Source organism: Drosophila sulfurigaster, chromosome 3 (assembly GCF_023558435.1).
Source record: "Drosophila sulfurigaster albostrigata strain 15112-1811.04 chromosome 3, ASM2355843v2, whole genome shotgun sequence".
Classification (NCBI taxonomy): domain Eukaryota; kingdom Metazoa; phylum Arthropoda; class Insecta; order Diptera; family Drosophilidae; genus Drosophila; species Drosophila sulfurigaster.
This window is the reverse complement of record NC_084883.1, coordinates 48,015,062-48,029,811: the sequence shown is the minus strand read 5'-3', so window position 1 is coordinate 48,029,811 and position 14,750 is coordinate 48,015,062. Positions and strand designations below refer to the sequence as shown.

Genomic DNA, 14,750 nt, shown 5'->3' with positions numbered 1-14,750 from the left:
ATATACGCAGCACACACATTCCACAATCGCTGCACTTGTAACAGAAAACAGAAGCAAAAAAACGAAAGGCGCATACAAAGCAAAGCTCAAAACAAAAGCACAAGCAGCAGCAGAAGAAGAAGCAGACGAAGAAGAGGCAGAAGCAGAAGAACACGACAACGACGAGCCACAATTTTGAAAGAAAAGCCAAAAGCAATAAAAAAAACACAACAACAAAACTGAAAAAAAAAAAACTGGCTGGGGTCTCTTTGGTGTCTTTGGCTCGTCATTGGCGGCTTCCGTTGTGCGAGTTGCGAGTTGCCGTTGTTGTAGCTTGTGTTGTAGTTTGTAGCTTTGGAACAAGTTGTCGTTGTTGCTGCCGCTGCTGTGGCAAGCACAAATCAATGGGCCAAAGACAAAAAAGCGTTGGCCAAGAGAGCGTTAAGCATATCACAAAAAAACACTACGAGAGACTCGAGTACATACACACACACACAATCGCGTCATAAACATAGCCAAATAACTGCACCTCACACACATACATAGCATATTCACACACATACATATTCAGTCGCAGTCGCGCGCAAAGTGAACAACAACAACAGCAAGCAGAGCAGAGCAGCAAAAGGTATTCCCCAAACCACGAATGGCTGCCGACTGCGCTGCCGACGAGCGTCGCCCCCAACAACACCGACAGCTACAACAACAAGAGACCGTCGCGTCGTCGTTCCACATTCTTCCGTACATTTGATTTTGTATTTTGTATTTCGGATTCTCAGGGGGTATCGCAATTTTGTGTTTTCATTTTCGCTCTCGTTTTTACAACTCGCTACTCTTTATGCATATGCGAGTGTGTGTGTGTGTGGGTTTCTGTTGCGACTTTTTATGTTTACTGGCCTTTTACTTTTTTTGGGCGAGCAATATATTTAATAAAAAAAAATCATTCCTTCCACTTCCCCCTACTGCTCTTTTGAGCGTTTTTCAACATTGTCATCGTCATCGTCTCACACGGCAACAAACAAAAACAACGGCAGCAATCTCAACGTTTTGGGTCGCCGTCTTTTATCTGCCGACGTCAGCGACGGCGGCGTCTCGTTGCATACTCGTCTCTTTCATTTTTCTTTTTGTTTCTTTCTATTATTTTTGCGATATTCATATAGGCAAACAATGTTCAATATGTGTGCGTGTGTGTGTGTGGCGGCTGCTTTGGGGCTTGCGCTCATTTCGCCGCTGGGACACATTTATTACAGCAGGTGTGTGTGTATGTGTGTTAAACTCTCTCGCGCGCTCTTTACATCAGCATGTGTGCGTGTGTGTGTGTTATCATTCTGACACGCTTCGCTTTGCTTGTGTTTGTTCACGCGCGCGTGCCTCCCAAGATCAAGCTGTCGTCGTTTTATTTCTGTTGCTGCTGCTACCTCACTCACTCATTTACTCTTTGTGTGCGTGTGTGTGTTACGCTCTCCGTAATTGGGTCTGCCTGTTGTCCACTACAAAGTTGCGCTCTCTCTCTCTCGCACAACGACATCGTCACTCGCCGCTCTCTCAGAGAAAGTTTTGCGCGTTTGTTATTGTTTCGTTATTTCGTACAGCGTTCGTTGGCGCGTCGTCGTCGTCGTCGCCGTTGTCTTCGTCGGCCATTCTCTCACAGTCTGCTTTTAGGGGGCTGGGGGAGGGCTGAGAGAGGCTGTCGCTTTGGAGCACGTTGACTTGTCGGAGCTTAAGCTACCATTTGAGCTTTTCTTTTGCTACATCTATTTTTGTAGTTGTTGTCGCTCTTGTTGAGCGAGATTCATTAAAGAAATATGCCACTGAAAAAGAAAGAAGAAAAAAAAAGAAACGGAGTTGCGACCCGGCCAACTAGACGCCGCCGCTAAAGAAGAACCTGTTATGGCCGGTCACTCAGCCGCATGAGGAACCCACTCACACACACTCACACGCACGCATTCGTTATTTGTTGTTGCTTTCTTTTCTTTTGGTCTGACTTGTTTGCTGTCTATTCCCCCTTCCCCCATTCGTACTCTCATATGCATAGTTCCGCTTTGTGCGTGCTTTTTCTGATTATGTTTCGAATGGGGGGAAAATAACGTTACCACGCAAAGAGCGTGAGAGAGTTGCTGGGAGTTGAGAAAAATATCAATAAACGCGCTGTGCGCACGCCTATCGCCTATCGATAACAATCAGCTGTCAACACTGAACTCAACTGAACGAAGCGAAGCGATCAACGTGGGTGGGCATGAGACACCCTGTGCTGCATTGTCACTGACCTAGATCTCAAAAGGCAAATTGGCAAAGAACGGAAATGGAAATTAAACGTAAGAGCAAAAACAAAAATATATGGCTAGACAAAGAGAGGGACAAAGACAGAGAGAGAGCGTTGTTTTGTGTGCGTTTCTCTACTTACCAAGGCATAGAAGTTTGTATGGCAATCCTCCAAACTTGCGCCGTTTGTCTGATGATTTTGATGCGTCATAGTTCTTGGCTTTTTATTTTTGCACAACAGCAGCACCTCATTTTCTCAAGATGATGAAACAAGTATTGTTGGAATTGTGGTGAGAAATTTCGATTGTGGTAAATTTTTTAGATATTTTCTAGTATTTCTTTTTGTTGTATATTTGTTATTTGCACATTTGTTATGATTTCAATTGATATATTCTTTTTTCTTTTTTTTTTGCTGCCTCTCTTTGCTCTTCTTCTGTATTGATTCTAATACGACGGCGGCGACGACGGTGACGGAGACACAGATACAAACACGAATGCAGATGCAGAAGCGATACGGAGAGACATACACACACTCACACACATACAAGGGGACACGCACAAACACGGACGTAGAGGCACACAGACACGCACGTACACAGTGACACGATTTGCGTTTGTTTTGAGTGAATTTTTCGTATTTTGCAGTTGTTGTTGATGATGCTGCTGCTGTTGTTGTAGCTGTTGTAGATGTCGCTGCTGCTGTTGTTGCTGTTATTGTTGTAGCTGTTGTAGTTGATGTTGTTGCGCAGCTGTTGCAGTTCACAACTGTTGTTGTTTGTTGTATTTGTAGAAGAACAAGAACATTGAATTTGTTATTATAATAAATATTTGTATATTTGCATGATTATTCTCATTAATATTTGCAATTTGTATTTATTTTCTAGCTATTTTCCAATTTTACATCTTGTTTTTGTTTTGCACTAAAAATTGAGATTCACATTATTTGCAATTCTTGTTTGTTGCTGCTGCACATATAATTTTTTCCTTTTTATATTTCCGAAAGCGAAACACGTTCAGGTTAAATCAATTTCGAAATCAGCAACATCATCGCAGAGAGAGAGAGAGAGCGAATTGGCAAAACGTATTGCACTCACACACAATTGCACTCACATTCCACTTCACTCGGTCAGTTCACTCCATCATTCATTCACTCACTCAGCCACATACACGACAATGAAAAACAATTTTGTATTTGTCTTATTGTTCGTTCACTGCGTTGCTTTGCTTTGCTTGCTTGCTTATTTGTTGCTTGCTCTCTCATACACATAAACACATACACCGACACGTTCATATGCGGCAATTACAAGGGTGGACGGCCGCCATAGCAGCAATGCTAATGCTCCACACTCTCTCTCTCGCATCTTGCTCTCCCTCGCCGTGGGGCTGAACCACTGTCCATTCATTCGACGCACAAAGAGAGCACAGCACACACACGCGCGCAGAGAGCCATCTCGAAAGAGAGAGCGCGCGCTTAAGCGAGACACAAAAATTGACTTTTTCAAGGCGCGCAGACGACGTGACGAGACCGACTACAATAACAACAACTATTACTATTGGGGTGCTTTGCATGTGTGTGTGAGCGAACGAGTCTCACACATACACACACAAACACCGACGCACGACGACGATGAAAGTCGTTGGGTTTTCGTTAATCGTTGATGTAGACAAAAAAAAAAACATATCGAAAAAAGAAATACAAAAAAATAGGTATGTAGTTTTTTTTCTTCTTTTTTAGGCTACACACACAGTTTATTCGAAATTGAGTAAATAAATATGTGTATGCATAATGCTGAATGCTTTGTTTTTCTCCTCTTCGTCTGTCTGACTGTCTTTTTTATTTTGCGCGTGATTTGATTTTTTTCTGGTTGCGCTATTTGTTGCAGTGTATGCACTTTGGAAATACCATTTTCATTTTTCTGTATACATTTTTCGTATTTCGATTTTTCCCATCCACACACAGCTATAGTGAGTGAGTGCACAAATATACATAAATGATTTATTTGTGCGGTTTGCGTGTTTTTTTTATTTTGTGGACACACTGCGGAGCTGGCAAGAAGAAGCAGCAGTCAAATGAGTAATAGTAAATTGTAATGAGTTTGTGCTTAAAAAGGCACTCACACACAGATGCACACACGAGCGCGTACGAGACACACACACACACGTATAGAGGCATCAACAGTGGTGACACTCGATGTAAATATTGCTAATCTATTTGTATCGAACTTGCACCTTGCACCGCTTTTATTTCAATTTATACACAATAATATATGCATACTATTTGAAATTTATAACTCAATATATACATTGAAACGAATATACACACAATTAAATATATATATACTATGTATATAAATGTATAATACGATTTTTCTCGCTTTTCGCACAACAACCAAATGACGAGTCAGAAAATTTTAAACCGACTGCGAGACCGAAACCGTTTCTGCTGCGACGACGACGCGACATCGCCACACACAATGGAAATTTCGCTCGCCTAGCTTTGGCTCGCTTGCTGCTGCTGCCTTTTGAGTGTAGTTCCTAAAAAAAAAAAATACAAATACAAGAGAGCGTACCAACTAAATAGTAGCAACGAGTAGCGAGAATCGAAATCAAACAGCAGCAAGCAGCAGCAGCCACTCAAAAGAAGATTTGTCAGTTCTCTCCGAACGAATATAGCGGCGTTTTGCTCATTTTGCAATTGAGAGAGCCTGAGCGTGAGAGAGCACCGCATCCAAACAAGTTTGTTTGCACGCTTGTGTGTGTGTGTGCTGTTTATAATACCATCTCGCTCTCCCGTTGCCGCTCTCACTGTGTCTGTGTGTGTTGCTCTCTTGCTTTTGTGCATCGCCCTCTACTTTGAATGCTGCTGCTTGGCTGCTTAGGGATGCAACTTTTTTTTTTGAAAACCGGAGAATAACCAGATCGATTTGCTTGAAATATGGCGCAGACAAAATGGCCAGACTATGTTTTTTTCCAAATTGTTTTTTACGAGACAATTTATTGCATAGCAGAAGAAGTGTTGTGAGAGCTGCAAAAGCAACAACGATCGACAATCGGTAGATTTAATCCATTTTTGCAGAGAAGAAATTCAAAAGAATCTACATTCAAATCAGTTGGCTTCATGTTTTATGCACTACACAACACTACGCACACACACACACATGCACGCATATGCATATAGAGTGCGAAACGTGATACATAGACAGCATTCCTCTCGCATTCACACGCACACACACATACACTCGCACACAGCGGCAGTGACAAACGTACACACACACAGATACAAATGTAGCAGTGACGCGAGCAACCACTTTCGTAGGTTTTCTTTCCACACATACATATCTCTTCTCTCACTATATATTTTTTGTATTCGCCATAATTGTTCAATCTTCATTTTGCATTCGCATTCCAATTGTAAATTGTTTTTGCTTGCAGCTTATTAATTATTTTACAATGGATGCCGACGACGACTTTTTGTCGTCTGTTCCTTTCTCATATATGTATGTACATATCTACACACACTCACGCACTTCACCGACTCACACACGGACACTCACTCACTCACAAAATGATCCCCTTTCCAGCGGCAAATAGCACAATTATTTTAATGCTCTTGCGGAAATATTCAAATGCAGTTAATGCAGTTTAATGTGTAATAATTATGCCTCTGATATTTAAACGATTGCACTGTTATTATTATTGATGTGTATTATTTTTAATGTGCTTCACTTGGGCTCTCAACGTATATCTCTCTTTCACTCTCTCTCTTTCTCTTGGTCTTGCTCACTGCTCGACACACATACATATCATCTCATGTACATGCATGCAGATGTATGTATGCGGATGTACATATGTGTATGTATGTACATATTTTTCGCATTTCTTTGGCTTTGACTCTTTTTTATCATTTACATTTCTTTCTTTTATTTTATTTTTTTGCGCGATTTGTGCCACTTTCTATTCACATTTTGGATGAATTTTGCACTTGTTAAAACGACCGGCGCACGTTATTCCGCCGTGCGTTAAATTTGCACGCACGCAATTGGCGGTATATAGCAATTTAAAAATTTTAATTAAAATTCACACGGAGCAAATTTTTCCAGGAACGAAACTGCCGTTTTCTTTGCGTTTCTTCGACCGAACGTCGCGACGCAGTGTTGGCTAACGCCCCAATGCCAAGCGTTGCATTCGCTGAGTTGTCCAGCTGTTTGCCAACAACTGGTATGCAGCTCACATTTTGTAGACGGTATTTAATACATATTTTTGTGTCGAAAATTAAAATTGCTTGCAGATAGTGGCGAAAGAATATTTATATATTAAAATAGACAAATAAAAATGTCTAGAAACATTGCAAACACAAAATAGTAGAGTATGTTAAAACAAATATACCAAACTATTGTCATTTCAAAAATATACCATTGAATTTCAGCATTTAAAAGTGCTTAAATATAACGCTTTTGAAAAAAATATATTTATATAAGAAAATAACGTTCGCCGCATATCGACTTGAATGAGTATATATTATATTATATATTTATAAAAATAGCCACCCTGTTGCAAATAAAAATATCCCACGTACTGGTGCAAATACCTATCGAAAGCTGAACTGTATAAAGCGCTATCGATATTTCGTGCTTTGCGTGTCCAAAGTATTAGATATTATTTATTTTTATGTTTTCGCTGTTAAAATGGCAACAAAATTGAATGTAAACATACGAACGCTGCTCACCAACTGTGAGGATCTGGCCAAAAGCGAAAGCAACTTTTGGCGCCTGCAAAAGTTCCTTAAATCGTTAGACACAATGATTGCCGAGCTGGCGGCAATGGATGAGTGAGTTTTTATCAATAAAAACAATTTGGAGTTGACCCACAAAACGCTGATTACACGTCACTGCACACACAGTCCACAAAGTGCGAGTCGCATACCCGGCTACCAAGAACGTTTGGAGAACCTCAAACAGCTGACTGGCTATACAAGTAAACCGGCAACTGGAGGAGGTGGAGGCAATGGGGAGATTGCGTTGCAGGAGATGCGGCAATTGCAGAACACGGCCAAACACAATGAGATACGCAAGGACTTGTTGCAAGGTAAGCTAAGAAACAACCACTTGGTTAGCGAATATACAAATCAGTTTAAAGATTTGTTCAGAGGCAATCTCTCTTAGTTGAGACACAAACGGTAACGTGTATTTCAACCAGTGCTTAGCAAAGACACGAACCAACTCTTAAAGGTGTTTTATTATTAGTTCAAAGATCAATATCGATAAGCTATGAAACAAATTCTTAAACATGTTTATAACATTTTAAAATGAAAGCTATAGCTGTGTTTTCTTTAACCAGATGGAGACACATTGCGCCGTCGACGTGGCAACGAAGAGGCAACAACGACAGCAGGTGCTGCTGGGGCAGCTGGAGCGGTGGAAACTCCCGGCGGCAGCAGCATGAACGAGGCTGTCAAGTATTATAATAATGCGCAGGAAAAGATTACGGAGCATATGCTGTCGTTGACACGCAATCTCAAGGAGCAAACAGAGACGGCAAATCGCATCATCAGGCGAGACACTGAAGTGGTCTCGAAATCTACAGGAATGGCGGATCGCAACATCAATTCGCTGGGCAAAGAGGCCGAGAAGTTGGAGCAGCATTCACGCAAAGCCTACAAATGTTGGCTCTGGTTAATGATTGTGTTTGTCATTGTAGTGTTTATCGGTGAGTTAGAAATCTCTACTTACACTCATCGAGATGAGAGATTAAGTTCTGTTTTTTGTTTTGCTCTTCCAGGCATGGTGCTGTTCATGAAGATTATGAAGAAGAAAAAGACGTGAGCGGAGAGTTCAATAGGTTATCCCCTAGCTAAATGGTGTAAACAGCGAGATAAAGCATTAAAGCAAGCAACGATTTATTAATATATGTATATTATATGTGTGTATTCCATTTGCCATTATGTATATAGTTTCATCTATTCGGCTGCTATCAGCTCTGTGACGCCATCCTTGGTGATCAACTGCAGCAATGCACCGGACTTGGGACGCTCCTCATTGAGTGTCCACTTGTTAAACAATTGCGCCACCTCGGTGAGCGGTGTCCAGCTGCCAAAGTCCGCTTTGGGCATCCATTTGCGGTTCATGGGAGTATCCAGTGTGACAGGCAAAATGGAAACAACCAACGCATCGTTGGGCAAACCCGAATCCTTGCCAGCCAGCGAGCGTGTCAACTGATGCACTGCAGCCTTGGCCATGCCGTAGCCAATCATGCCAGGTGTGCCCTCCAAGGCTGGCTTGGCGCCCGTCAAAGCCAACAGACCGCCATCCTTGAGATGCTGTGCAGCCAAGGCAGCGGAAATGCTCGAGCTCCAGACGCTCTGGCGCCACATCAAATCAGCATTCTTGGCGAGATCTAAATGGAGTTAAGAGTATGCAATAAGTTGAGTGGATTAAGTAGTCGATTAAGTAGCTGTTTAATTCACCTTTCTTGGCATTGCCACCTGCCCAACCGCCGGCCACACAGATGACAGCGTCCAGTTTGTTGCCGGCCAGAGATTCGGCCACTTTGCCAATCACTGAGCTCTCCTGCTCCTCCCAACTGGCATCGCGTGGCACCACAACACTGACATCGGCCTTGTCGTTTTCACTCAAGTCAATGCTGCCGACCCACTGAGAAAGATTGGTTACAACAAACAAAGGCAATTAACAATTGTTAGCATGAACAAAAATTGTTAGATTTCGATTTCGAGGGTCATGAAAGTGAAAGGCGTTTCTATATTTTGTTGTATACCCGGTAAAGTAAAGGCTTAAAGGGGTAGTTATAAACAGGCATAAATTATATATATATTCAGAATTAATCTGAAGAGTTTATGAAAGCTAAGACTATCAAAATACATTAGAAAAAGTCATAATGATATATTTCTGATTTCTGTTTGCCAAAGATCAGGAAAATACTTTCGAAAAAGTCATATATGATCTATTTGTGATTTTTATCTATCAGTTTTCATCCCCAGATCTCAGAAACGACCCGTCAAAGTTCGTAAAACTACTTTAGTAAATAGTTTATGTATGTTTTTTTATGTTTCTATCCGTTTGTTGTCAGTCTTCAATCTCAGAAACTAAAAAAGTTTAGGAAAATTATTCTTGAAGCCGGTTTCTCATCTTTCAGTTTAAAGTTAAAGTTATTTAGCTACCGCTTAAACAAAATGATAGCCAAGATTCAAGCAATGTAGCTTTTTCTATATCTTTTAACTTAATAATAAGATAGTAGATAACATATTAATTATTAAGTAAAAAATATAATAAGCTGTGCATACTTAGAGGCCTTGAGCAAATCAATTGGCTTTTTGTTCCCACGCCTTATCTCTGAGGTTAAAAAACCTTTATAATATTAAACTTGATTATATTCATTTCAATTTTATGGCAACACTTTATGCTACCGCAATTTAAAATTTTAATAAGAAACCACATTCTAAAAAGTTGCTGATAATTTCATTACATTGCTATAAGCTTGCAAATTATTCCAGAATTTTGTTGTTGCTCTGGCTACATTTGCCTTTTTTGTCTAACGAGTGTCTCGTAGTCGAACATACTCAGCTGATTTTTTCTTCCTTTTTTGTGGTACTTACAAAGTTTTTGGACTTAAAGTGATCAACGCAAGCAGAGCCCAATGCTCCCTTGCCTCCATAGACGACGACGCGACCCGCGGACATTGTACGTGCTGCCAGTTTAACGCTTTCAACTCAACTGAGCGCGGCTCAGTCACAAAACGTACGCAAAAAAATAATAAACTTGTAATACGAGCGAATGGAATGACTCAAAAAGCAACAACAACAACTACGAAGCTGACTGGCCGGTTGGGGTTTTTGGCCTGAAAGCGAGTTTATTTGACGTTAATTAGAAACACGGCGGTTGATTATTGTTCAGGTATTTCGCATTAATTTAATTCAAAACAAGAGCGAACAAGCTTTTTGTACCGTGCGTGCAACAAGTGCAAAAATATAATCAATAACTTGATGATGGTGGAAACATCGATGACACTATCGATATTAAGCATCGAAGTTTTTGAATTTTATAAACTTGTGTTTTTATCAACGAACTTTTTTTATAAGTCAAATAATTCAATCAGTATAAATGATATATTATAAATTTGGCTGTATTTGGTTATTAAACAGAAATTCCAAAATATTTTTACAAAAATTTAGAAACCGTCATTTCACGATATGATCTGGTATATTTTCATCAAGGCGCGTTTTTTAAATTGCATTTCTTTTCAAATTTTTCAAAAATCTAAAAGTCGTGTTGTTTATTCTTCCCACTTCGACTTCTTATCGAACGGATTGCTTTTAAAAATTGTATATTTTAAAAGAATGCGGTACGAAAAGAAGATTTTCGTTCGCGGACGGGCCAGTAGTCAGAAGGTCCAAAATATACTAAACAACAAAATATTTTAGATACTCCTCAGTATTTGAAACCGAAAAGTGTTTTGAAATTGCGGACCCAGTGTGTTATATTGTAAATTGTCGTTATATAGTTAATCTCTAAAGTGCATTAACTCTATTAGAATTTCTACTTCAAATGTAAAAACAAGTTTTTTACGTATTTAAATAATTAAATTGTTAAGAAAGTGTATCAGTTTCTGGCAACGCTGTCACTATTGATAATTTACGACAATCGCTATCGATAATGCACAATCGCCATTCACATGCGACGTTGTACACGTACACTCACACTCACACACGTACACGTACACACAATTTTGTCGTGATTTCATTATTTGTTTAAAATAATAGTGACAAATACAGTTTAAATGCATTGTTAAGTGCGTGCGCCGTTATGTCGAGTATATTTGCTACGGTTGCGCTGCATTTTGCGCTCTAAGCGACCCAATTCGACGGCAACAAGCAAACAAAAAAGACAACATTGTTCTGTTCGCATCGCGAGAGGGGAGAGAGAAGTTTTTTTTTATGCAAAGCGAAGGAGTTTATTTATTGAATACGAAACGGAAAACATAATTGCAAAATGGAGCGGCGAGTCAAATTAAAAACAATTAATCCACACATCACATGCAAAATATGCGGCGGTTATTTCATCGATGCGACAACAGTGACCGAGTGTCTGCACACATGTGAGTTTTCGCCAATTGACAATTACTCCATTACCCCTCCCCCGCGCCATTGTCACAGTAGCTGCAGCACCTGCCCTTGCACCGGTTGCCAGCAGATGTGGATGATGCGTATCTATGACTTGTTCCAAGAAAAAAACAGAATTTAGACGGTGACGTTTCTTTTGCCGGTGGAGTGCCCGCATTGCGTGGGAGTTGCTCTGATCTTAATCATATACGGTCACACAGTGCTCACGTTGAGGTTTCAGCGGCTTCCAGTGACTTTAAAATGTCTTTCCAACGAACTTTCCAAAGGATTAGGGAAGAGGAATCCAAAATTTCATATTTTATTTCAATTATAATCCAACTATATCTTTTCTAGTTTATTTACTAATCCTCTTAAAATAACAATGCATATCTGATGTGTTTTATTTAATAGTTTTAATAACATTTTAACATTTGGTGTAATGAATTTCGAATTTACAGTTTGCAAGAGCTGTCTGGTCAAGCATCTGGAGGAGAAGAAAACATGCCCCACCTGCGACAACATCATACATCAGTCACACCCGCTGCAATACATCAGTTTCGATCGCACCATGCAGGACATTGTGTACAAATTGGTGCCGAAGCTGCAAGAGGGTATGCACTAATATATATTTTATTGAAATGTATGTTAATAATTTGTGTGCACTTTGCAGATGAATCGCGTAGGGAGCGCGACTTTTACAAGAGCCGCAACATGCCGTGCCCGAAGGATATTACGCAAAACCATGAGGATGACAACGAGAAGGTGATGGAGGCGCATGCCGAATCCGATTTCCATCGCTTGGATGAACAGGTCAATGTGTGCCTCGAGTGCATAAGCAATAACTTTAAGAATCTGCAGCGACGTTTCATACGCTGCAGCTCGCAGGCGACGATCACGCATCTCAAGAAGCTCGTCGCCAAAAAAGATACTCAACGGCATTGAAAAGTATCGTGAAGTGAGTGCAGCATTCATAAGTAAATATGTTTAAATATTTATGTATATACTTATGCAAATTAATTACAGATCGATATACTGTGTAATGAGGAGTTGTTGGGCAAGGATCACACACTGAAATTCGTCTATGTGACGCGTTGGCGTTTTCGAGATCCTCCATTACGTTTGCAGTTTCGTCCGCGTGTCGAGCTTTAACACAATAGTAGTTTCCGATATAGATATATAAATCTATCTATATATATATGTATGTCAGTCAGCGCGTCAAATGATCTATATATATATTTTTTTACACATATGTATAATTTATTGACAGATATATATATAAAAATATTTATATATGTGCGTGAGAATCTTAGCAGTTCCCCCTCCCAGATAGTTTTGTAAGTCATCTCTATATGTATGTATGTGTAAATGTGCATGTATAAAGTCGTAATTATATATATATACATATATATATATATAGTCGTTAAGTTTAACGTGATTAGCATACTCTTCGTGTGACTTTAGTTGCTGATATAATCAAACTTCCCTTGGCTTTTCGCCCTTTTTCCTTTTGCTAAAACAAAAACCAAAAAAAACTAAAAAAAAAGAAAAGCAAAACACGAAACCGTTTAAGAAATGCAATATTTTTTGTACGTTTTTAGTTTCTTGTGTATTATTTATATATATATATATTTTATTTAATTTAAATGTACAAAACACACACGAATGTAAATAGCAGTTGAGTAAATAAATTTGTAATTATGTAAAATTTAAATGAAGATTCCTTTTTAATAATTTATTGTGAGATCTTGTCGAATCCAGATTTATCTCAAAATCGGAGTGGATGGAAAGTGACTGCGACTATATCTTGAGATTCAAGATTCAACAAAGTGTATTGCGGAAAAGTTGCAAAATGAAATGGTTTTCTTAAGTTATTTATTTTAATTAAAATATATAATATAATTAAAATATAGCTTGTTAAATAACGTTCGGTAATCAAATTTACGCATTGAATTTCAACAATGAGACGTCGTGAATCATTTTCTTGAAAACCTTTTACAAAGATTTGCTATTATTTAAAATATTGATACTGTGTTTTCTATTTAAAATCTTGTTTTGGCTTCTAAACTCCAACATTAAGCAATTGAGGTTCTTCCTTTTTTATGGTACATGTTTATGGTTATTCCTAAATCAACTCCTAGGCCAATCATCATCACTTTGACGCCCGCCTTGACCTTCTGTGAACCGAAAAAAGACTATTTGATTATGATGCATATAAAGATATTGTGTTCGCTTACAGTTTGGGTGCAGGATCGGTCACTCTGTGCTCATACTCGATGTGCCTTTTACGATAGTCGCTTCTGTAAAAGGCCTCGGAACAATAAGGACATTCGTAGGGACATTCCCCGGTATGTATTCGCATATGCCGCGTTAAGTGTAAATTCTTGAAAAAGCCTTGATTGCATTCGGTGCACTTAAATGGTCGATCTGAAGTATCCGCAGTTCTCTTGCGAAACTTTTTTATCTCCTTCTTTTTGGTTTTGACTGTTTTCTGTAGTTTCTCAATTGGTTTTCGCGTCACTTGTGCCACGGCCGCTTGTGCTTTACTCCGGATCTCTGCATGCCACCTAAGGAAAGGGAAGAAAGCGTCGGGTTAATAAATAAATAATAAAATACCGGCCAACTCTAAGTTACTTAAGCTGAACGCATTGTCAACAAATTTAAGGTCGCTCTTATCTTATCCAAGATATAGTTGCTTATACAGACAGAACACGGATATCGTGTTGAATACCAAAATTGCGGTTGTGGGATTCATACACTAACTTAAAATAACAAAAGTGTAATAGTTACTTCTTGTGCACTCGCAATATGGTGACATCAGCAAATGCTTTGCTGCACATGCCACATTTGTAGGGCTTTAAGGTAATCGCTTGGGTTGTTGTTTCCTTTTCCACTTCAAGCGGTTCCAGCTTGATTTCAATGACTTTACTTTCTTCACACACAATTTCTTCTTTGGCTTTCAATTGTTGCTCCTGCTGTTGCTGTAGTTGTTGTTCTTTTTGTTGCTGCTGCTCCTTAATTGCTATTAACTGTTTGTAGCTGGATTCGCATTTGTTTTTGAATCGCCAGGCATTTTGAGCGCCCAGCACGCAGCTGAGGCAAATGTGTTGCGGAAATGTATCGTCGAGCTTAACGTGACACACGGCGATCTCGTTGAGCATATCCGCCAGGCAGGGCTCCGGATTGGCCTGATCGACTTGCTCACGCTTGGCAAATATGTCCACAAGCGTAACTGTGCTGTTGAGACAAACCCGGCAAATATCCATGTTTGCAATATTTATGTTGAGCGTCGTTTGTTTTGCTTGGACTCTAGTGCTATCACAGTTTCAAGTTACGCATATCGAGTGCAATTGCATCTATCGATAAATGTCAAATGAAACTCTGGCCATATAGCTGGAGG

The 14,750-nt window shown here is 39.6% G+C and overlaps 5 protein-coding genes across 7 annotated transcripts in view; 2 read left to right on the top strand and 3 right to left on the bottom strand.

The window, feature by feature from the left end:
• Window positions 1–6,411, bottom strand: part of LOC133845858 (mediator of RNA polymerase II transcription subunit 13) — a 28,883-nt gene extending 22,472 nt beyond the window's left edge. The window contains exons 1-2 of one of the 3 annotated variants that reach the window (XM_062280459.1): window positions 6,151–6,411; window positions 2,384–3,161 (exon numbers count right to left, since the gene is read on the bottom strand). In XM_062280459.1, the coding sequence (XP_062136443.1) occupies window positions 2,384–2,452 (69 nt within the window). In that variant the 5' untranslated portion in view covers window positions 2,453–3,161; window positions 6,151–6,411. Of the gene's footprint in view, window positions 1–2,383; window positions 3,888–6,150 lie in introns of those variants that run through there. The other 2 variants (XM_062280458.1, XM_062280460.1) reach the window with 2 other exon arrangements.
• Window positions 6,412–6,835: 424 nt separating this feature from the next.
• Window positions 6,836–8,167, top strand: LOC133845872 (vesicle transport protein USE1). Its single transcript, XM_062280497.1, has 4 exons — window positions 6,836–7,069; window positions 7,142–7,326; window positions 7,579–7,947; window positions 8,020–8,167. Exons 1-4 carry the CDS (start codon window positions 6,927–6,929, stop codon window positions 8,061–8,063), a joined length of 741 nt encoding a protein of 246 aa, XP_062136481.1. The 5' UTR covers window positions 6,836–6,926; the 3' UTR covers window positions 8,064–8,167.
• LOC133845873 (dihydropteridine reductase) lies at window positions 8,114–10,197 on the bottom strand. The gene is made up of 3 exons (XM_062280499.1): window positions 9,851–10,197; window positions 8,705–8,891; window positions 8,114–8,634 (listed from the first exon to the last, which is right to left on the bottom strand). The coding sequence occupies exons 1-3, from the start codon at window positions 9,932–9,934 to the stop codon at window positions 8,198–8,200; spliced, it is 708 nt and encodes a 235-aa protein (XP_062136483.1). The 5' UTR covers window positions 9,935–10,197; the 3' UTR covers window positions 8,114–8,197.
• Window positions 10,198–10,929: 732 nt separating this feature from the next.
• On the top strand, window positions 10,930–12,907 carry LOC133845874 (polycomb group RING finger protein 3). The gene is given in 5 exon segments (XM_062280500.1): window positions 10,930–11,349; window positions 11,812–11,964; window positions 12,024–12,271; window positions 12,273–12,308; window positions 12,377–12,907. Coding segments are annotated over 5 exon segments (669 nt in total). The 5' UTR covers window positions 10,930–11,243; the 3' UTR covers window positions 12,503–12,907.
• LOC133845871 (zinc finger protein 667-like) lies at window positions 12,214–14,739 on the bottom strand. Its single transcript, XM_062280496.1, has 3 exons — window positions 14,141–14,739; window positions 13,588–13,917; window positions 12,214–13,527 (listed from the first exon to the last, which is right to left on the bottom strand). The coding sequence occupies exons 1-3, from the start codon at window positions 14,614–14,616 to the stop codon at window positions 13,503–13,505; spliced, it is 831 nt and encodes a 276-aa protein (XP_062136480.1). The 5' UTR covers window positions 14,617–14,739; the 3' UTR covers window positions 12,214–13,502.
• Window positions 14,740–14,750: the final 11 nt, after the last annotated feature.